Source organism: Copadichromis virginalis, linkage group LG14 (genome assembly GCF_057382275.1).
Source record: "Copadichromis virginalis isolate Kocher_CV1m ecotype Utaka linkage group LG14, C_Virginalis_male_GT1.1, whole genome shotgun sequence".
In the NCBI taxonomy this organism is placed as follows: Eukaryota; Metazoa; Chordata; class Actinopteri; order Cichliformes; family Cichlidae; genus Copadichromis; species Copadichromis virginalis.
In genome coordinates this window covers 10,180,902-10,204,886 of record NC_140631.1, presented here as the reverse complement: position 1 = coordinate 10,204,886, position 23,985 = coordinate 10,180,902, and the positions used below count along the sequence as shown (strand labels likewise).

At 41.8% G+C, this 23,985-nt stretch overlaps 3 protein-coding genes across 3 annotated transcripts; 2 read left to right on the top strand and 1 right to left on the bottom strand.

Moving 5' to 3' along the window:
- The first annotated feature begins 5,314 nt into the window (after positions 1–5,314).
- LOC146693404 (lysophosphatidic acid receptor 6-like) lies at positions 5,315–9,104 on the top strand. The gene has a single exon (XM_085479254.1). It carries the CDS (start codon positions 5,607–5,609, stop codon positions 6,453–6,455), a length of 849 nt encoding a protein of 282 aa, XP_085335380.1. The 5' UTR covers positions 5,315–5,606; the 3' UTR covers positions 6,456–9,104.
- Positions 9,105–12,179: 3,075 nt separating this feature from the next.
- Positions 12,180–15,329, top strand: LOC146693403 (lysophosphatidic acid receptor 6-like). The gene has a single exon (XM_085479253.1). It carries the CDS (start codon positions 12,419–12,421, stop codon positions 13,265–13,267), a length of 849 nt encoding a protein of 282 aa, XP_085335379.1. The 5' UTR covers positions 12,180–12,418; the 3' UTR covers positions 13,268–15,329.
- Positions 15,330–16,659: 1,330 nt separating this feature from the next.
- itm2ca (integral membrane protein 2Ca) lies at positions 16,660–22,109 on the bottom strand. The gene is made up of 6 exons (XM_085479252.1): positions 21,834–22,109; positions 20,037–20,180; positions 19,635–19,823; positions 18,504–18,614; positions 17,872–18,022; positions 16,660–17,709 (listed from the first exon to the last, which is right to left on the bottom strand). Exons 1-6 carry the CDS (start codon positions 21,924–21,926, stop codon positions 17,618–17,620), a joined length of 780 nt encoding a protein of 259 aa, XP_085335378.1. The 5' UTR covers positions 21,927–22,109; the 3' UTR covers positions 16,660–17,617.
- Positions 22,110–23,985: the final 1,876 nt, after the last annotated feature.

Here is a 23,985-nt window from a genome sequence, read left to right as displayed (position 1 = left end):
GAGTACTTGGACGCGTGTGATGGAGCATTGTCCTGCATGAAAATCATGTTTTTCTTGAAGGATGCAGACTTCTTCCTGTACCACTGCTTGAAGAAGGTGTCTTCCAGAAACTGGCAGTAGGACTGGGAGTTGAGCTTGACTCCATCCTCAACCCGAAAAGGCCCCACAAGCTCATCTTTGATGATACCAGCCCAAACCAGTACTCCACCTCCACCTTGCTGGCGTCTGAGTCGGACTGGAGCTCTCTGCCCTTTACCAATCCAGCCACGGGCCCATCCATCTGGCCCATCAAGACTCACTCTCATTTCATCAGTCCATAAAACCTTAGAAAAACCAGTCTTGAGATATTTCTTGGCCCAGTCTTGACGTTTCAGCTTGTGTGTCTTGTTCACTGGTGGTCGTCTTTCAGCCTTTCTTACCTTGGCCATGTCTCTGAGTATTGCACACCTTGTGCTTTTGGGCACTCCAGTGATGTTGCAGCTCTGAAATATGGCCAAACTGGTGGCAAGTGGCATCTTGGCAGCTGCACGCTTGACTTTTCTCAGTTCATGGGCAGTTATTTTGCGCCTTGGTTTTTCCACACGCTTCTTGCGACCCTGTTGACTATTTTGGGTTTTTTTTGTTTTTTGTGTCCCGTTTGGATCTTTAGCCATCAGAATTGTTGTCTTAAGGCCAAGAAAGATGCCAAGCGGATTTATTTTACCAAGTGGATCATCATGGCCTTGCCATATTGGTCCATTTGATTGACCTTTATTATAATTATGAATTTATTTTATTTTCAGTTGCTACAAACGGGACAGACATGACTGGGGGATAGGACAGGGAGAGAGAATGAAAGAAAGAGAGGGAGAGAAAGAAAACCAAAGGGGAGAAGAGATGGTGAGAAGGGGGAGAAGAAAGAAAGAAAAACAAACAAAACACCTGGGTCACCTGTATGGAGAAAAAAAACAGAAGAGAAAGCAAACAACAAAGAGCAACATAATAAAAAAAAAACGCACCATCACAATAAACTAGCTAGCAGTAGATATCAGTAGATACTAAATAATAAACGATATTGTGCAGCACGCAAGATAGACAGCGTACAATGTGCTTTGAGGCAGCAGCCAAGAAAGCTGTAGTCCGCGTCTGTGAATACCCGTGTGTACACCTGTGTGCATACCTGTGTGGATCAGCATGCTTGCATTCCAAAGGTTTCTCCATGTAACGATCTGCTAGGGAGTGTGGGGAGCCACAGCCCCGTCCTCCAGGGTATGAAGCAGGTATGGAGGAGATCAAAACTCCAGACATCCAGAGGCCCCCAGAACACAAGAGACCAAGGAAGACCAACAGAGGGGCAGCCGCGCCACTGTCCCAGTAAGAGCTGAGGAGAGTCCCAGATGAGGGCTCACTCAGCAGCCGCGGAGCAGAAGACAGGGGGAGTTGCAGTGACGCGCCCGTGAGCTCCGCCGGCACCCAGCTGTGCCTGAGTGACCGAGCCCCAGGCCGAGAGGCCGGGGGCACCCCACCTCCGAAGTGGCCCGAGCGAGCCCCAGGCTCCAGGCCCCGATAAGCGGCCGCCAAGGAGTGAGCCGGTGTGTACCCGGACGCCCACCCCCAGACACAAAGAACCACCAACGCACCGACACCTGAGGGAGTCCGCCACTGGCAGGGGAAGTGGTGGGTGGAGATAGGCCTCCAAACCTTGGAGGGCCTGAGATGTCCCCAGAGAGGTGGCGTCTGATACCCAACCTGACATATAGACACAGACATATAGGCACACACAGACACAAACATCCATCCCCACCCTCATGCTCTCATATGCACTTACTCCACACTCAACCAACGTGGAGACAGACATAAAGAGACGCTGTACACACGATCACACTCCCCAAGCGTACTCTACGAACCGGGTCTAGGTACCCTTGCCCCTGGAGGGGGGAACTGCACCCAGACCCAGGTGGTGGTGGTCTTCTCTCACCCCCGTTCTCTGCGGCCTGCTGGAGCGGGGGGGGGCTAGGAGGAGTTGGCCGTCCAACTGCGGTCTGGAGTGTGGGGCCTCCCTGCTGCTGCGGAGTCGGGGCGGTCTGCCTCTCCCCACCGCAGGGAAAAGGGTAACACCACCTGGGAAACAGGACATGTTAGCTGCATTTAACTTTCAGTTACTCTTTATATAGTTAGGTAGGAGTCAGGCCATGTTTCTTTTTAGCTGAAAAACATTATAACAGGTAACCTGCAGTGTTGAAAACTTCCGACGATGTTTGCTACCCTACAATCCGTCCTACTCTGTAGTAAAACCAGCGCTATTTGACTGTCCTGTTGATGTCATTGAAATGTATATAGCCTATTTAAAATCTAAAACTTAACATTGTCCGTAGCCTGCTGTTGTTACCACTGTCCTGTTTGAAATGTAATGAGAGAAACTGGTTATTTTGTCATATGTGCATGTACCGATATTGAACCCAAGGTACTAACTAGCTAACTGACTGGATGCCCATTAACCTTATAGCTCCTGTTCTGTGTGTGTGTGTGTGTGTGTGTGTGTGTGTGTGTGTGTGTGTGTGTGTGTGTGTGTGTGTGTGTGTGTACACAGAGAGACAGCCAGGCTCATAATGGATATGAGGAAGTTTTTTCAAAAGAAGGAGCCACATTCTGTCATGGTCTGCGGTGGGTGGCTGGAATTTCCATAAGGCTCCTGAACTGACCTGGGATCCGCCCCTGGGCAGGGCCAACTCCAGCTCCTGCACACCTGGAGCCTATTGCAGGCAATCAAGCCAGAGGGATTTAAACCACACGTTGATGTTCATTCACTGCCAGTTCGTCATCAACACATGTTGGTAACAGGCCTTATACTTCAAGTGCTTGCTGTGATCTATCTTGTTAACAAGACTCTTGTGCTGCAGTTGCTGTATTCACCTTGGCTCACGCTCCACCTCCCGACTCAGGATACCAAGCAATCATTTTGAAAATCTCTCTGTTCCTCACCTGCCTGCCCTCCTGCCATCACACTCCATCTGAAGCCCCGGATCTCAGGCCAGCCTTTCCACGCCACTCAGCCTCCCCCTGGATTCTCATCACCCCCCTCTCAACACTCCATGTCCCCTACTGCAAGTAAGAATTGCTACTCTTACAACTGGCCACTTCAGAGCTGCCTCCAGAATCAGAATCAGAAAGGGTTTTATTGCCAAATGTTGAGCAGGTTTACAACATTAGGAAATTGCTGCAGTGCTTCAGTGCAAACATACTGTCATAAATTACGCTTAAATAGACATGAGAATAAGAATTAAAAGTGCTAAGTAGATATATACATGAGTGCAGGTGGTGATCAGTGCCAAACATGGAATGATGCAGTGAACACAGCGTAGGGTCATGTGTTAGTGGTGGGAACAGTCATACGGTTATTGTTCATGTGTCCAACAGCAGAGGGGAAGAAACTGTTCTTATGGCGAGAGGTTCTGGTGCGAATGGACCGGAGCCTCCTGCCTGAGGGGAGCAGGTCAAACAGACTGTGTCCAGGGTGAGAAGGGTCAGCTGAGATCCGAGCTGCACGCCTCCACTACCTCCCCAACTCCTCTATCTTCTCTCTTCAGTGTGACTGTTCCCTGCGCAGCTCCACTCCGCATCTCAGGCCTCATTCCCTCGCCCTAGCCACGTTCCCCAGGCCACGCCTCGTCAAACTCCACGTCTTATTGTTTTGTTTTGTTTTTTGTCTTTGCTATCTTTTCTTTTTTTGCACTTAAGCCTAATAAATTGTTACATCATCTGCTGTCTCTGCTCTGGGTTTCTGCACCTGAGTCCTGTTCAGTACATGCCACTCGGCCCCGTGACACATTCAGGTAAAAGTGTAAGATCAAATGATCCATCAATAACGGATAATGTTGGATCAGTGTTTCAATATTTGTATCCTTTATTAGATGTACATGTGGTTTGGTTATTTGCCTTTTGGTTGAAAATACACTGAGAGAGGACTTTTATTAGTGATCTTAATAGTATTTTTTTTAATCTAATTGAATACAATCTATTTGTGTATGAATGTCAGTCCAAAGAGGAAAGAGGGGAACATGAGGAGAAAGTACAAGGTCAGGCAGAACCAGGTAAGAAAACAGACAGGGAGTACTAACAGGCAAAACAGAAACTGTTAAACTGGCAAAGGGGGGGGGGAAACAACTAATTTTACTCATACAATCTGGAAGTTGTGTTCTCCCTATATTAAAGCTGCTCTACAGAATCTGCAAAACAAACTGGGTTGTCAGCCCTGGCACTGCATTACCATATTGAGCTTCAGTCAGAGGAAGTCACGGTTACCAAAGACTTTTTGAAGCTCAAGAGTGAGGCTGGTGCCATTCCAGATATGTTAACATTGTACAATCTTCTGGATAATCAGATCTTCCCCACACTGAAAACTGTTATTCAGGTTGCCCTAACAAACCCAGTTAGCAGCTGTAGCTGTGAGAGGTCATTTAGTGTCTTGAGTCAGCTCCATACCTGGCTGAGAAGGACCATGGGTCAAAGCAGACTCCAGCACCTGGCTGTGATGTCAGTTGAGAAAGAGATGCTTGAGAGACTTGACCACCAAAATGTGATAGACAGATTTGCCAACCTCAAGGTGAGGCGACATAGGTTAAAAGAAAAGAAAAAATCTGCAGAGCCATAGTAGCATCTGCAGTAAAGATCTTTTCATACATTATATACATTGTACCATAGGCCAAGGTGTCTCAGTTTTCTAATTTTTTAATAATATTTTGTACATTTCAAGGACTCTTCTATTTTTGGAGTGTATTTTTTTACGTATCCGTATTATATTATACATACACTTTAAAAGTGAATCTGTCCAAAAAATGCACTCAGTTTACTTTTTACTCACTATGAGCATCATTTTCATCATCAGTTTGTTTGTTTTTTATTCCAATCCATTCTTCTTTAGCAGCATTTAAATAACCTTTATCAGATTTGATGGTTTTGTTACAGACTTGTCAAAAAAGTGTTTTGCTTTTCTTTCACAACTGTGGGGATTAAATTGTGTTAAAATGTACAAAACAGTGATGTCATGTTTTGTGACGAGGACCCAGGCACAGAGAGATTTGATGAATTTAAGAATCTTATGATTTAATAAAGAAATTTGCAGACTTGCACAGAGAGGGTAAAATTATGATAACTGATAATGGAGATGAAGACAACAGACAATGAGGACAGGGAGGAACAGGGGTTTAAATGCACCAAGGAGACAGTCAGAGGGAACTTGGGACAACTGGAGACATTTAGGGATGCAGGGACTGACAGAGACAGGGAAGAATCTGTGATGTTTTGTTTATTGTTTGTCCGTGAGCAGTTCTCACGGGTTGCCAAGAACAGAATAACCCCTGTTCTATAACTACATCGTGCGTACGTCAATCCTTGAGGGTGCTACACTAAACCACTGCAAAGGAAAGAATCAAGAATATAAAAATACACTCAAAATGCACAAATATAGAGGCAGAGCTTATGAGATGAGCTTGAGTTTCCTGTAGTGTGACTAGCTACAGTGACAAACTAGTCACGCCTCACTCACAAACAAAAACCACACAAAGAGGAACCTTTGCTGCTCGGCTTCAGTTCTTTAAAAAGGACATTCAGACATTTCTTTTCTCATCATGAACACATCAAACAGCTCCACAGAAGATGACCGGGTTTATGCTGGGATCTTTGGCTGCATTATGGTGATAGGTCTGCCACTGAATGCAGTCTCACTGTGGATTCTTCTTCGCCGCCACAGCCTCAAATCACCCAACGCTGTCTTCATGGTGAACCTGGCACTCTCAGACCTGCTAGCCATCATGTCTTTGCCCATGAGGATCTACCATCATGCAACAGGCACCCCGCTGGGAATTATCACATGCCTCTTCAGCGTAATAATCTTTCGCAAAAACCTCCGCTCCAGCGCCTCCTTCATCACCTTCATAAGCGTGGACCGACTGCTGGCTGTGGTTTATCCTCTGAGGTCTCGCCATCTTCGGACCTCGTGCAATGCCTGGAAAGGAGCAGCACTCGTCTGGGGGGTTTTCCTGGTGGTAAATATCCCAGAGGGCATAGGATTTTTTAAACACTTACAGAACCACACAGAACACATTTGTTTTCAATCTCATTATTATAAAAGTGTAACACGATCAGCAATTATTTACCTTCAGATTGTGTTACTGGTCACAATGCTAGCAGTCAACATTGTGTGCACCGTTATGGTTTCTTGGACTCTACACAAACATCACAGTGACTCTGCAAAGGTCAGAAACAAGGTGAACGTAATGCTGATTTTTGCCATCAACTTGTTTATATTCTGCACATGTTTTCTGCCCATGCCACTACACGCAGTTACAAAAAGCAAAACCAGTATAACCCCACTGGCATGTCTGACTGTTTTGAACTGCTGTCTGGATCCACTGACGTATTATTTTTCTTTTGACTCCTTCTGGAAGAAAAAAGAGGACGTGGGAAGAGAACTATAGATTAGTGACCTGCTAGAGTTGCTATCAGATGTCCCACGATACATGCCTGTTTTTTTGTTTTGTTTTTGTTTTTGTTTTTTACAAAGTAGCTCGTTTGTGCACAAGATTCTTAAGTAGTTCAACCACATGCACAGTTTTCAGCAGTTCAAGGTTCTTTATTTGTCACATGTATAGTTATACAAGTATAACACACAGTGAAATGTAGCCTGACACGCTCCTCGACATGTGCAAAAAAAATTGGGGGGGTGTAGAGGAAGAACATTATATATATATATGTATATACATTGGGTGTGCAGTAGTAGCAGCAAGCAGGTGAATTCTGTACGTTAATATGAATAGACATCTGACATCTGACTATTTTACAGTTAACCATCAATGTTCATTTCTTCAGTAACATTTGTGTAAAAGCCAGAAAGTAAAAGAAAAAAAGCCTTGGCTTGGCCTAGTGGTTTCATGTTTTATTTTCACTGCAACATGAAAACCTCAACCACAGGAAGACCGGTGGCTCATCTGCTTTACTAGAAACTGTGAAAAAAGGCAGCTGCAACACTGGAACTAAGATGTTATTTTTGTCAAGTTCAGTTAATATCTCAATCAGTATCATGTAATAAGTTTGTCAGAATTAACAATCTGACATGAGAAGATGTATTCAGACACACTGAAGTTTTTTTCTTAAAGCCTTCTCCTGAAGTATTTCTCATGCAGTTGAGAAAAACAGTGTAGAGAAAAAAAATCACATAATTCATTAAATCTACTTTATATTTGTTCACTTCACAACTGAGGAAGCAGCTTGTCTAAATCAGTTAGAAAGCTTCTGGAAGTCACCGCTTGTTGAACTAAATACTGTCAGGACATGAAACAAACCACCTTTTAACAAACAGATAAGAAAAACAGAAGAAAAATCGTGTTTTTTCGTCTTTTTAGTCAGACTAGCTGCTTTGTTTTTGTGATAAGTTGTCTCCTTGTACATTTTTCAGTTGCATGAAAGACAGGTCAGTAATGTGGTATAAAAAGAGCATCTTAGAAAGGAAGAGTTTCATCAACCTATAAAAACTGCGTCTTTAAATTGTGAAAAAAAATCAGAATAACATCCCTCAATGTAAAATTGTAAAGGCTTGAATATCTCATAATCTACAATACATAACATCATCAATGCATTATGAGAATGTGGAGGAATCTCTGTGCGCAAGGGACAAAGCCCAAAATCAACATTGCAGTCCTGTGATTTTCAGGCCTTAATATAGCACTGCATTACAAAAAAGTATGCCTGTGTCGTGGAAATCACCACATGGGCTCAGGAACACTTGCAGAAATTGCTGTATGTGAATCATAATCATAATTTACTGTGCCAACGACAAATCCAAGTTAAAGAAAAAGAAGAACATGGTCCAGGAACACCACCATCTTCTCTGGGCAAAATGCATTTAAAATGCACAAATTGAAAAACTTTTCTATGGTCAGAGCAATTCTCTGGACTAAAGAAGAGATGGGCCTTCTAAAGGTTACACTTCTGATGGTATGGGTGTGCATTACTGACCATGAAATTGGCAACTTGCACATCTGGAAAGGCACCATCAATGCTGATAGTTATATACAGATTTTAGAGCAATGCTCTAAATGTTGATGACATTTTTTCAGAGAATTTGTTGCATAAGACTGATAAATAACATACTGGCTCTATTACAGCAGTGTGGCTTCATAGTAGAAGAGTCTTTTTTTTAGATCAGTTGCTGCCATCAAATTTAAAATGGGCTAATATTTGTCTTTAAAAGGTACATTTTCTCAGTTTAAACACTTGGTATGTTTTCTATGTTTTTTTGTGAATTGTTTATGAGTTCAAGAGTTTTTCATTTGGGGCTGTTTTTCATCTGCCTGAAACACACTTGCTTCCACAAAAAAGCCTCTCTAACCTTATGGCTGATTTAGTCCAATATACAATAATGTTACATTCTGCTTGATATTAGGGTTGCTAAGGTTTCATTTGAAACTTCTGTCGATACAAGTGATTGCTCAAAATGAATTTTAGTGGCAGCCCTGTGACATACTAGCGACCTGTCCAAGGTATATCCTACCTGTCACCCTATGGTAGCTCGAATAGGCTCCAGCACCCCTTCAACCCTGAATTGGATAAATAGAGGTGAATGGATGGAGATTTTAGTTGCCACTATATCAGCCCACCTTATGGCACATCATTTAGAGAGGGAGCTGCTGCTGCTTTGCTCTGTATGGCTCTTTCTAAAATTAAGCCCATGTGTTTCATTGTGGTAATTTGTGCTGTCTAATTGTGATAGATATAGTGTCACATATAAAACTCTCCCACTGCCTGTTACAACTGCTGACAGCTAAATCAATCTTAGCATGTTAGTTATGCTGTGCTCGCCTTTCTTTTGAAAGAAATTTGTGAAGAATGAATTTCCCTTACTTGCTGCCTTTTCTCCCGCTTGTTTTGTTTTGATTCTTTGATTTTGCTTTGATTTGTTTCATCCATGTGCAGTGAAATTGATTTCATTTAGTTAGGTTAAATCTCCTGTAGATACGTTTCTATTGGTATTGTTAAACAAATGTTAGCTTGTGTATGTCGCAGTAATGTTGGGCTAATATATGTCAAAGTGTATAAAGATTTTAAATAAAACAAATATTTGTTGTTTACACAGATGCTTTTTTGTTTTGTTTGTTTTCTTTTGTGTAACAGCAAAATGTACATTACTTAACTGTCCTGTAGCTGATGCGGTGTTTCCTGGAGGAAAAGATTATAAAAGGATGAAGAATTCTTTTTCTACAGTTAAAGCTGAAGATTCATAAAACTTCCAGAAATACCAGTAAAGTTCACCAATGTTTGACTGGTGTTTGCTATAGATCGTGCATTATGCAGTTTTCTGTGATGTCAGAGTTTATAAAAATGGTGGCATGGAACAATTTAGGTTTATATTTTAATTTTGTGCTGAATACATTTGCTGTTTAACTTGGTTAACATGTGACCATGCACAGAGTGGTCAGTAGAAGAAGGTTTAACTCAGCTGACATAGCTGCAGATGAAGATGCAGATACATGGTACTGGACTGTGAGCACGGGGTCCACTAAAGGATGTTGGAACCTTGTGCCACCTTCACAAAACCTTTTCCTGACAGTTTGATAACTAACATGCACAGGAATAGCCTGCTGGAGGTCATTCTGTGGGAGTCTGGCAGCTCCTCCTAGTAGAAATGAGCAGACACAGATCTTGCCCTTTAGGGTGAGGCCTTTCTATGGCCCTGTCCAACTCTCTTTGTGCAACCTCCCATCTCCTGGTATCTCCTCCATATACTCAAGACTGAGCTCGGAGACACAGCAAACTTTCTTGCATGGATGTGCCATCCTGGAGGAGTTGGACTACCTGTGCAACCAGAATTGGCTGTAAGCATCTGGGCTACCAGCAGTGACAAGAACAGTAGCTAAAAACCAAACAAAAGGAAAATCAGTCAGGAGGGAAAGTAGAGAAATGGTCTGTGGATACTGTGGCTCTCCAGTGCACCTGTTGCCACTTTTATTTATCATCACCATATGTGATGATAGCGCACAAGCGCCACATATTTAAATGTTTTCCAAAAAAAGACTCCAAACGAGGAACATTCACTGTGTCCAGTCTAATCATTTATCATCACGCTGCCACATTTAAGAAATTGTTTCTTGTTCTTCTGATTAGTTTTAGCACAGGTTATCTACTGTAATAACATGTCTTTACCTGTTTATTCAAACTGATCATCTCTCTTCAAAACTTACAAACGTATTAAAGGTAACTGAAAACAAACCATCTGGCATCCATCAATGTAAATTCACATAAGCCTAGGCCCTGTAATGTTTCATACTTTTTATTTATTTCATGTAAAATTACGCTTTGTTTTTTTTTCTTTTTTTAGACCGATCATATCTCAGTTTTACAGGTCCTTCTTAAAAAATCAGCATATTGTGATAAAGTGCATTTTTTTTCTGTAATGTACTGATAAACATTAGACTTTCATATATTTTAGATTCATTACACACAACTGAAGTAGTTCAAACCTTTTATTGTTTTAATATTGATGATTTTGGCAAACAGCTCATGAAAACCCAAAATTCCTATCTCACAAAAATTCTGACCAATAAAAGAAAAGTGTTTTTACTACAAAAAAAGTCAACCTTCAAATAATCATGTTCAGTTATGCACTCAATACTTGGTCGGGAATCCTTTCTCAGAAATGACTGCTTCAATGCAGCGTGGCATGGAGGCAATCAGCCTGTGGCACTGCTGAGGTGTTATGGAGGCCCAGGATGCTTCGATAGCGGCCTTAAGCTCATCCAGAGTGTTGGGTCTTGCGTCTCTCAACTTTCTCTTCACAATATCCCACAGATTCTCTATGGGGTTCAGGTCAGGAGAGTTGGCAGGCCAATTGAGCACAGTAATACCATGGTCAGTAAACCATTTACCAGTGGTTTTGGCACTGTGAGCAGGCGCCAGGTCGTGCTGAAAAATGTAATCTTCATCTCCATAAAGCTTTTCAGCAGATGGAATCATGAATAGGTCCCCCAAGATCTGGAATCGGTTCTTCTCCACAATCTTCCTCAGGGTCCGGTCACCTCTTCTCATTGTGCAGCGTTTTCTGCCACACTTTTTCCTTCCCACAGACTTCCCACTGAGGTGCCTTGATACAGCACTCTGGGAACAGCCTATTCGTTCAGAAATTTCTTTCTGTGTCTTACCCTCCTGCTTGAGGGTGTCAATGATGGCCTTCTGGACAGCAGTCAGGGCGGCAGTCTTACCCATGATTGCGGTTTTGAGTAATGAACCAGGCTGGGAGTTTTTAAAAGCCTCAGGAATCTTTTGCAGGTGTTTAGAGTTAATTCGTTGATTCAGATGATTAGGTTAATAGCTCGTTTAGAGAACCTTTTCATGATATGCTAATTTTTTGAGATAGGAAATTTGGGTTTTCATGAGCTGTATGCCAAAATGATCAATATTAAAACAATGAAAGGCTTGAACTACTTCAGTTGTGTGTAATGAATCTAAAATATATGAAAGTCTAATGTTTATCAGTACATTACCGAAAATAATGAACTTTATCACAATATGCTGATTTTTTGAGAAGGACCTGTATGTGTACAGCTGAACAGTGACGAAAAATGTCTGATTTAAGTATAAGATGGGGAAAATCCCTAAATTACACAATACTTAAAATAACAAAACTCTAAAAATTTAATTGACTATTATTTTTTATTTGTTTTATTTTCAATGTTCTTGAAAGTTAAAAAAAAAAGTGAGGGAAGGAAATAAGGCAAGCTGACTGCAGATTAGTGAACTTCAGTTTGGAAGCCGTTTATGTGTGAATTCTATCATAGTCCTGCCTGCAGTGGAGGCACAGTGGTTGCAATAGCCTAGATTAAAGACTCAAAAATAATACTGTCATTTCCAATATTTCTAAACCATCATGATCTGAGGCTGCAGATTGTGTGAGACCAATCAGCGAGGACCAGAATGAAGACCACACAGGAGAAATTGGTAAAAGAAAACAAGACGTTTATTTTGTATTTTGGCTGACACAAACCTGACCTGGGAAAATACTTTATAGAAGTAAAGTTTATATTACAAAAAAAACCATCCCCCAAATAAATAAACTCAGAGACATTAAAAGAACTAAACTCAAGACTAAACCATATTGCAAAGGAAAGAATCAAGAATCTAAAAATAAACTCATTACAGTCAGAGCGTATTAAAAATGTGTATTACAGGAATCATAATCAGAGATCCTATCTTCAAAGCACAAATATAGAGGCAGAGCTTATGAGGTGAGATGAGATGAGATGAGATGAGCTTGAGTTTCCTGTAGTGTGACTAGTCACAGTCACAAACTAGTCACGCCTCACTCACAAACAAAAACCACACAAAGAGGAACCTTTGCCACTCTGCTTCAGTTCTTTAAAAAGGACATTCAGACATTTCTTTTCTCATCATGAACACATCAAACAGCTCCACAGAAGATGACCGGGTTTATGCTGGGATCTTTGGCTGCATTATGGTGATAGGTCTGCCACTGAATGCAGTCTCACTGTGGATTCTTCTTCGCCGCCACAGCCTCAAATCACCCAACGCTGTCTTCATGGTGAACCTGGCACTCTCAGACCTGCTAGCCATCTTCTCTTTGCCCATGAGGATCTACCATCATGCAACAGGCACCCCGCTGGGAATTATCACATGCCTCTTCAGCGTAATAATCTTTCGCAACAACATTCGCTCCAGCGCCTCCTTCATCACCTTCATAAGTGTGGACCGACTGCTGGCTGTGGTTTATCCTCTGAGGTCTCGCCATCTTCGGACCTCGTGCAATGCCTGGAAAGGAGCAGCGCTGGTCTGGGGGGTTTTGCTGGTGGTAAATATCCCAGAGGCCAAAGGATTTTTAGAACACTTACAGAACCACACAGATCACATTTGTTTTGAACTTCATGAATATAAAAGTGTAACACGATCAGCAATTATTTACCTTCAGATTGTGTTACTGGTCACAATGCTAGCAGTCAACATTGTGTGCACCGTTATGGTTTCTTGGACTCTACACAAACATCTCAGTGACTCTGCAAAGGTCAGAAACAAGGTGAACGTAATGCTGATTTTTGCCATCAACTTGCTTATATTCTGCACATGTTTTCTGCCCATGCCACTACACATACTTACAAAAAGCAAAACCAGCATAACTCCACTGGCATGTCTGATTGTTTTGAGCTGCTGTCTGGATCCACTGATGTATTATTTTTCTTTTGACTCCTTCTGGAAGAAAAAAGAGGACGTGGGAAGAGAACTATAGATTAGTGACCTGCTAGAGTTGCTATCAGATGTCCCATGATACATGCCTGTTTTTTGTTTTTGTTTTTTACAAAGTAGCTCGTTTGTGCACAAGATTCTTAAGTAGTTCAACCACATGCACAGTTTTCAGCAGTTAACCATCAATGTTCATTTCTTCAGTAACATTTGTGTCAAGCCCAGAAAGTGAAGGAGTGAAAGAGGCTTGGCCTAGTGGTTTCATGTTCTATTTTCGCTGCAACATGAAAGCCTCAACCACAGATCGGTGGCTGACTTACTAGAAACTGTGAAAAAAGTCACCTGCAACACTTTTTTGTGTTTGCAAAACTGTGTCCTTACTTGTCTTCAGTTTACATGAAGTCAATATCCTGATCAGTATCATGTAATAAGTTTGTCAGATTTAACACTCTGACATGAGAAGATGTCCCCTCCCCCCAGAAAAAACAGAGTCTTCCAGAAGTCACGTGTGTGGAACTACATACTGTCAGGGACATGAAACAAACAACCTTTTCTCATATCGTTGTTGCTTTGGCCTAATATTTAATCAAGACGTATAAGAGTAATATCAATCTCCTCATTTCTCTTTTGGCAAATAAAACAGCATATACATAAGAATAACTCTGACAGATGGGTGTGTGTACGCATGTAAAGTACCACATGAATGAATAATGTTGAGGATAGATTAAGAATAATTAAACATTCAGCAGAAAAGCTGGTTTAAAATTGACTAATCACAATATTTTGTAAATATTTTTGAAAACATTACATACAGCACTGTTTAAGCCCATCTCTTCTGTATATTTTAAGTCCTTTCATAAGACTCAGGCCTTTGTTTTTTTTTGCGAGTGCCTCAGTAGTGGAGCCAACGGCTCAAGGCCTAATTAAGTCCCACCAGATGGAAGGGTGTTGGTGTAAGCCTACAACAGACTGTAAGACGACTGATTATCTCATCTGCAGATTTAAAATTATCCAAAGGTTATCACTGAAAATGCTATTAGACACTGAAGATTGGTTGAATTTCCCAGACTGGCCATTACATTTTACTGTTGTTAATGTTTACTATTGTACACGAAAGTTGATTGTGTCATATTCAATATAGTCATCATTTGCCAAGACCTAGTGATCATAATTGACTACAACTGGTAGTTTCTACTTGCCAGGATATAAGGACCAAGTTATCTGGACGTGTCACCACTTTGCCAAGTCTTGGAAGAAGGCCCAAACCGTTACATTCTGCTGGGATGAAATTGGTTTCGATGTTGAGGAACAACCCAGAAACCACAAAAGTTCAACTGTGGCATGAACAGGAAAGTGCTGTAATACTAGGGCCAATGTCCAGTGAGTTTTACTTCATGGTGAACTGAGAAGGTTTCAGAAAAAAAACCCTGCTACAAAATCAACACTTTCAAGCTGAAATTTACACCTGCCCACACGAACAGGACAAATGACTTCTGGAGTTTTACCAGTCAAAGAAACAATGATTGAGTTATTTGGCCACAATGGCAAGAGGTATGCTTGTTTAGGTATGTTTAAACCTGAGGCTTTCAAACCTAAGAACACTGTATCAGACATCAAGCATGGTGGTGGCAGCACTTCTGTTGTGCATGGAGTAATGAAGAACAAATGTCATGATCCTATGTCTTTGACACAGTTTGTGAGTTTATGTTGGTTTTGTGAATCTTTCTTTTGGATTGAACAGATTTTCATCTTCTTGTCCTGTATTAGTTAGTCTGTAGTTTTGTATTTCCTAGTGCATCTGTGTTTAATATTTCTATTTTTTAGTTTTTGCCTGCTCTCATGTCTGTTCTGTCTTCAGCATCTCCTGCTGCTTTCTGTTGTGTGTTTTTTCTCTCCAGTCTGTCGTGTGTTTCCATGTTTATCCCCGTCCTAATGTCAAGCTTTTGTGTCCTTGTCTCAGTCTCTCGTCTCTTGTTTTTTGTTGTGTGTTTTCAGGTCTCCCGGTTCTGAGTTTCCAAGTTTAGCTTTTTACCTGATGTCTTGTATTTTTTTATACCATTTTTGAAACTTTTAAGTCACAGCATTAAAGTTGCTTTTTTTTCAAGTCATATCCTCGACTCAGTCCTGCATTTGGGTCCTAGTCTGCCTGCCACACAGCCATGAATGACATTCAGATTCTTCAGCTTCACCTCAAATCAACACCTAGCTGTTTGAAACTTGGACACAGTTGGGTGTTCCAGTTGGACAATGATCTCAAAGACACATTAAAACTGGTTAATCGATAAAGCAGTCTATCATTAAGGTTCTGGAATTACCAGCACTATAGAAAATTTGTGGACTATGGTTAAAATGAACTCCATCAATCTGCCAGAATTACAATAGAAGCTTTTTCATGGCTACCAAAAGCATCTTGCCAAAGTGCAACTTGCTAAGGACATTAATAGAGCCTGTATGAGCGTTTACGTATAGCTTTGACCCTGTGTGGATTGGAGAAAATCCCCCAAAAAGTCAAATGTCTGCAGTCAGTACTTGAGGCTTTTTTAAAGTCATTAAAGACAGAATTCATTAAAGGTTATCTGATGACATGATGGCATCAGATAACAATGTACAAGCTCTACTTCCAATATAAACAGAAAAGATAATCCTGAGACCAAAAGCAGTGGTTGAATCACAGTGGCTACGTCCATGTTTTATCCCATCTGTGTAATACAGTCATCATTTCTTCTAATATTACCCTACATTAACCTACTACAAGTTTCACACAGCATGTAGTTCAAATCACTGACAAAGACTGGAAGATGTAAAAAGCAACTATAAGGCGCATATGTCAAATACAAATAGCAGTTAAGAGCGATTTCATTATAGAAAAAAAAAAAACAAACACATCAAAGTCACCTCTTTTACTTTAAGAGATTTCTTTAGAAAATCTAGGGAGATTTTATGTTTTTGATTAATGGTGACTGGAAATGTAGTTGCTGGCAGAGCTGCAGGTTCACACGAGGATTTTACTATAGAAATGTTTAAATCGGTACAGAACACAAAATAGAAACCGTAAAATGAAAAATACTGGCAGCAGCCAGCGTCGACCCTCAGCCTCCTACTGGATGCTCCCATGGTATCGAATTCAAAATCCTTTGTCAGCTTTTTCTCCAGTTATCGCATTCACAGAATTTTCAAAAAACTTGACCTCTGACCTCCAACCTCGAAGTCTAGGTCACTGAGATTAAAATTTGTCGAAGATACACCTACGCTGTCACTTTGAAACTCCTGCATCGCTTCTTTCTTGAGTCATCGTATTCACAAATTTGGGTGTCAACATTGCTTGCCCACCCACCCGTATGGTGACAACAAAACCCCCTTAGTCTTTTTACATTCATAAGATACTGACTGAAGCCTAGTAACGTTTGAAATAAAGTAACATATGCCTCAACTCAGTCATTTTTTTTTTACTACTTTATTCACAGACAGATTTCATTGGCAGACAAAATATACAGATCACAGTTGGTTTTGTTCATCTAACATATAATACGCTCCCTTTCACTTGTTTTGACTTTAGTCCAGTCTCTGACTCTGGACTAAGGCTTTAAACGTGGTTTTACAAAACATTCTAAGAGTGCTGTTTCTCTTATACATAAACACATGCAAGGGAAAACAAAGGTTAGTCTAAAACGATTCAGAAAAGTAGTGGGGACGGGGGGGAAGAGAGAGAAGAAAAAGTGTGACAAATTAGAGGTCAAAAAGAAATATGGGTCTGTGTTTCAGGGGCAGAATATTATTCCCAAAGAAGAAAAATAGTAAGTGTAGTGCCCAATGCAGCCTGGTCTAAAGTCTACTGTGCGATAGTGCTTTTTAACAGGATGAAGGCAGAAGCGAGGAAGCAACAGGTAAGCAAGAGGCTAAAGATGCAAGCAAGCTACTAGTCATCAACAGTTACATTACACTGAACATGAGAAAATATAAATAAATGAATCCATGTTTGCTCAGGAAGGCAATACCTCATGCTTTGTGTAGATAACTAAGGAAAACAACGTAACCTCAAGGGGAGCACAACAAAACAACATGGGGAGAAAGTCGTCTCCCCCGGCAACGGTAACCATCATACAAATCCCCAAAGAGGAGATGTCTTGAAATCATTATTTTTGGCTTAAGGCCTTTGCTACATGGAAAATCCTGTGACATAACCAGCAGCTTAGTATTGCATCACACTTTAGGGTAAATATTACCTAATTCGAAACAGAATAAAGGGGAGGTACTGAAATAAAATTAAAAACAAAACAAAAACAAGTAAAGTGCAACTCAGACATGATCAGATCCACAGGAGGTTGCTACAGTGGCTGGAGACATGACTGGTGATGTGCCTTTGTGTGGGCGGGAATCTCACAGATGACAGTCGCGTTTACGCTTCATCGCAGATAACCGTCTCCACCACAAATGTATTCTCAAAGTGGCGGATGTGGTGGCAGTCCTTCGTGTCACGCTTGTTGATGCCTATGAGGGAAAATGGGGCGAGACACAGAGAGGCGATCAGCCGAGTCGCTGAACTTCAGATACAATCACAGCTTAAACGATAAACCTCTTAATCCCCCAAAAGAAAACAAAAACACAGGCATGTATCAGCTCTTTTTAATGGCCCCATTAACCCCAACGTACGCCTGCGGGTGACGCGGCGGTTCAGGCGGTACGTGTCCTTCCCGTTGCACAGGCGATAGATGAAAGGTCCCAGCTGACGCATGTTGTGCACTTTGCCGGTCACCACCATCTCTTCATGGATGATGTAGGTCTGAGGCAAGTATGTGCCCTTCTGCAAGAGACACAGTAACAAGCTCGGTGGGAACACAAAGGGGCTGATGATGCTGCAATACTAATTCTTGAGGGGACTGACATCTGTGGAAATTTTCCCGAGTGACTTTTAATGCTGGCAAATTGTAGCAGAGGAATATTTCCAGTTAAACAACACCAAAATGGTGTATTAACTCAAATTAATTTTAACTTTGCCAAAAGTATCAACTCCTTCGAACATCAGCAAAGAAGGTTAAATTTTTTTTTCTTTAAATTAAAAAGCTTGGGAAGCTTCGACAGACTTACTAAGCCATGCTAGTTGTTAGTGTGTCCACATAATAAGCAGTGTATCAATACATCACAGAGTACACCAACGATATTACAAATAAAGGAAGAAAAGAAGTGGGGTGGTTTTCTTCTTATTCATTTCTTACACTGCTAAATATGTTAGCTTCCAGCATTTGGTAACAGCTGGAGATGTCGCCTAAGATTGGCTGTGTTACCTTGACATTGATAAGCAGCTCCCAGAGGTTGCGCGGAGGCATCACAATGGTGGTGTTGAGCTCGATAACGTAGCACTTGTCCAGAGCAATGTCATGATATGCAGTCAGTCCCTGGAAACAACAACAAAGCAATCTAATTATGACCAGTTCTCCATTACTGTAGAGTCTTTAGCTTACAATGTAAAGCACCTTTAGCTGACTAGAATTTCATTTGGTGCTTTAACAATAAAATTAAACTCTCATTCTCATTTAAAAACAAAAGCAGGTCAGTATTTCACTGACTGAATTTTGATATTTAAAGTAAGTCAGTAATGTTAGCTTTTCTGTATATTTTGCAACTTTTGTGGTTGAAAGATAAAGCCAACGTGGAATCGGTGAAGACCGCAGTTCCTCAAAAGGCCACTTGTTTACAACACAGTTTTGTGTTTTGTAAAAAAAAAAAAAAAAAAAAAAAAATTGTAAAAAGCCTTAAATATGAATGATTATCAGGCTCACTGTATAAGTGCATGGGGCTACATCATTTATTTACTTATTTTCTCAGCACCAAGTAGCAGGTGTCTGTGTCTGCAGTGCAATAAACCCATGTCGTCTATGGATGCACTTTGCTAACAAAGCTAGTTAGCATTAGACGACAGCTTTGCACTTTGGCCAAATGAGCAATGAGTATACAGTATAGTTAGAGTCCACTTTCTGCTAGCTGTATGCTTCTTTCCGATGCTCTGCACTCACTCCCTCTGATGCAGCCGAATGAGCAATGAAATCTGCCTCATGTTCATATTTTCCCCCAATTCTTGTCAGCTGACAAAGACAACGAATATGAAGTCTTGTTTTTAAAGCAGCCTATGAGCTGTGTGGAAAAACTCTAGCTGTTCTATACTCCTGGACTGCAGATTTTCATGAACTCAGACAAACTCCATGTTCACATTTACTAGAAGAAGAAGAAAAAAAAAGAAGTTATCATACTGAAAAAATGTTACAACCCACATTTTGGCTCAGAACTGCATCTATGTGTGTTGTATTTGAGGCTGAAACTTGAAATAGACATTCTGGAGACATGCGAGTGTGGCGTTAATGTGTCTTTAAGGGGTAGAATATCAGACCTATATGTAACACGTGTATATTTGTCCTCACTCTGTGGAAATCATGGATTATATCAGCAGGGTCACTTCCTCCAAAGTGAGGCACGGGCACAGTGATCTTCTCGTAGTTGTCGGCCAGGTAGATGCCGACATTCTCCTCCAACTCCTGACGGCCACGCAGCGGAGCGTACACAGAGTCTTCATACAGCACCCTGCAGTGAAACAAGTTCTCCTCTGGGATCTACACACATGCACACAGATCAGCTTTTAATGCAACACAGCAGCCAAGAAACACGACTGCAGCAACATTATCCGTCTCAGATGGCAGTGATTACAATTATTTATTGTTTTTAAAAAGAAGAACATTTTCCCCCCCATTTTTTAGTGCAGTGTTTCATTGCAAGGCCAACAAGGGCACACATATGGCACACTGCAGAGCATAATCGAGTCTTACATGAGGTATGAAGTAGTAGCGGTAGACAAAGATGGAGGCTAAAACCAGACCAGCCATGAAGACCACCAGACCAAACGTCAGGCAGCACAGGCCATTGAGAGGAGACTTCTTGGGCCGCAGGGGTAGGACCAGCTCCTCCTCATCCTGGAGGACACCACAAATGCATACATTAAAACTTCGAGAAGTGCACAGAGCAGCATTTCTAGCCAGCTTCGATTCGATCGTGTGACGGGTGGCTGAAAAGAAATCTGAATTTAACTGCAGGAATTAGCAGCACGGATCTCGGACAGGAGGAAAGGCTGACGGAGACGGCGGGTAATGAAAACTTGACTTAGATAGTGAGTAATCTTCCCAGACGCCTCCAGTCTCGCAGCCCATCTGCTGATGCCACGCACCCAGCCAGTGTTTGGAGGGTGGCACTACACACAGTTAGTCATTGTTGTAAAAGGAAACGCGCACACACACAGCGAGTGGCTACTATCTGAGAACTGGCTCAGCGAATTACTGTAGATGTGCTGCAGAGTAACTACAGCAGGAGAAATTATCTTGTGAAAAGCAGACTGTAAGGAAACAAAGGGCTGCTATTCTTAGCTGGAGCTATGAAGGGAAAAATAACAACTGTGTGCATGTGAAAAAAAAGACTCTTTGAGGATACCTCAAAGAAAAATGATGGCAACTGTGTTTGCGTGTGTTCCTATTATTATTATTTTTTTAAAGGGAGATGACTTCAAAATGCTTGAAAGCTTTCACCAACCACCCCCCTCACCCCACCAACATTGCGTGGTATGGCCCGAGTGCCTAATTTCAGGACACCGCTTTTGCTATTTGAGCTGAATTTGATTCTTCAAGCCTTTGTTCTTTGGAGGGAGCATTTGGAGGGTGCACAAGGACAAGGAGACAGCAGTGTATGTGTGAAGGCAGACTTTTGCAAGTTCTTTGTGTTCCTCCGTCCCACTGAGATGGGATCGTGGCAGCAGCTGAGTGCGTGTCACACCATGAGGCCTTGTCTGTCTGTCTGTCTCCTGTTCAGTACATTTGGAGGAGCGCAAGTCACTCAGGGGCCGCAGCTCTGCACTCCTGCGATATTCACTTCCTATGCAATGCCGGACGCCTCCTCTGTATTCTGTCGGTGTTTGTCGTCTCTGCTGCTCAGCCATGTATTTTTTAATAAGAGTGATGCAGGGGGATTCCGCAGCACAGCAAACTTCAGGACTCCGCAGCTCTGCCTCCCTTTAGAGCTGTGACAAATAATCCTGCATGCGCTGCAAGCCTCGGCAACCCATCTGCCATTTTGTCATCCCAAAGCTCTGCATTTCTTGCATTCTACCCCCCCCCCCCCCTTTTTTTTTTTTTTTTACCCCCCCTACCCTTTTTTGAAAGCTTGGGGGTTTTGTTTTTGTTGAATACATCAGCACTGCAGGGGAAATCGACAGATAAACCAAGTACAAAGCCTTTAAATTGGTACATTGTGGCTTTTTGCTGTGCTTTTTGCACATTGGAATAACTTGCATCAAACGTGCACAAAGCGCGCTGGCGCACAGGAAAGCGTCACAGCAATGACATGTTTTTGTTCCCAACCAAATGTCGATAGATGCTGTCAAAAAAAGGGGAAAAAAAAAATCCCCCTGCTGCTGCTCATGACCGAGCAGGTGCAGGCTGCCCTGCGGACCAAGCAGGCAGGTGAGCCTGCTGGACACACAGCAGGCATCGCGTTACATAAAGACCATCTACACACAAGAGTTGATATCATGCTCGATTATAATGGGTTAAATGTGAACAGGCGACTCTTTTGCTCACCATCGGATGAGGAATGAGGATCTCGGTCTTGTCGCCATCGCTCTCTTTTTCCACTTTCTGTCCCGAGACAGCCTGGAAACTGATCTTCACCATGGCTCCGGGGTAGTGGGGCGGTCACTGCTCGCCTGTCTATCCGCTGCAGGTGACTTCACTCTCGGGCTGTGTTGACGATAGCTGGCCACCTTTCTCAGACAGATCCCTTACTCTCGCCCTCTTTTCTGCTGTCACCACCGGGGTGCCTCTCTGTTTTTGTCTCTGCCCACCGGAAGTGTGCTTTTTTTAATCGTCCTTTAAAGGACCAATCTGCCGCTTTACTGTCTACTGTTCAGAGGAACAGCTTTATTAACGAGACAAACAGTTTCCACATAAAACTAAGGCTGTAGCTATAATGATATTTTATAATAATATATGCTGATATATGCAAACTTATCTACCCTCAGCTTAAATTTCTGCTTGAAATTATTAAAATCTTTTAAAATTAACTAAACCTATCAACAGAATATGAAGAAACGGCTAAAGTCTGTGTGCAAAATATCCATCTATCCATAATTAACCTAACCCCACTAATTGCATGTCTTTAGACTGCGGGATCAAGCCAGAGTACCCAGCGATAACCCACGCAGACACGGGGAGAACATGCAAACTCCACATAGAAAGGCCAGATGGTGGATTCAAAACCACGACCTTCTTTCTGTGAGGCAGAGTGGTAACCGTGCTATGTATGCACCGTGTTAAAGAAGTATGGAGTGGCCGCTGTACTACCACTTTGTACCACAAGATGATGTAGTGAGTAATTATTAGCCTTTTCTCACACTTCTGACCCTGATCTGGTTGTCTTCATCAGTGACTGTATGAAACGGTCATCGGTCTGCATTCACACACAGCTTAATGTGTTCATTTCTCAGCGTCTCAAACTTTTTCTCAGACTGGCTCTGATTTCATGCACATACATGATCTTGAAGAGCACTTTATGGTTTGACACTTAACTTTTGATACTTAAGTAGTGATAGGTCAGTTTTCCAACAACAGTATTTCTACACTGGAATATTGCTACGTGGTGTGGTATAGGTCCTGCCTTAATATAGCGAGAAACCAGGGTTCTGTTTCTTCAGGAATAGTTCTCCAAACTCCTTGAAGGACATTCAAAACGCTTCTTTGCATGTTTCTGCCTTTTGGTCTGTTCTCTGTTAAGATGACCCCACACTGCTTTCGTAATGTTGAGGTCCGGGTTCTAGGGACACCAATCCGTGACTTGTAGAAAAACACACAGTGGAACACTCTCTAGATATGGGTTTACTGCACTGGCAGAAAAATGAAATTACTGCCAATCAGATGCTTTCTAGATGATCTTTCACAGTGGATCAAAATCTGACAGTTGTGTGTTCGTAATTCCATCAATTTTGGTAAAATCACAAACCATGACAGACCCTCCACTGTGTTTTACAGACGACACTACATTCACTGTTCTACCTCTCGCCTGAAGTCCTCCATAAACATGGATTCAGACACCGTTTATCTGTTGTAGCGTTAAGGCCTGAAACTTCTTTCATCCTCCACTTTTCTAGCTTCCTTATTTAATAAGGACACCCTTCACACCATGCTGGGATATTATACGTTTTGAGCTAACAGCTCCTTAGGAATCACCTTGGTGTTTCAGAAATACTATTTTGTGTCTGTCGCCATTTTATCTTTGGCAGTTTCCATAGGTTCAACTAAAGAATGGTAACAAAGTTCCTAAAGATTCAATTACAAATTTTGCTTTTTGTAAGTTGTCTGTTCTGCATAGACTGAGCGATTCCCATCTTTATGTTAGAAGGATTCATCAGTCAGTGTTAATGGTCAGGTACAAGGACTGGACTGAAAATGAGTGGAGAAATTAGAAAAGGCTATTTACAAGACACTTGACTTTGTAATGCTTTTACCAAGTACCCACATGAACCTTAGAATCACAGAGCACACATACAATCAACAGCCGAGACTTTGATAGTCAGAAGGAAAGCAACAACAGGCTTTGTTTTATTCCAAATACTTTTTTTGTTTGTTTTGTTTTTATTCCTTTATTTCGATTGTAGGGCCCAAGCCTTTGACACTTCTGAAAGCACCCACACGCTCGTTGCTGAAACTGGAGTCAAAGCCAGCGTACAGCCATGTA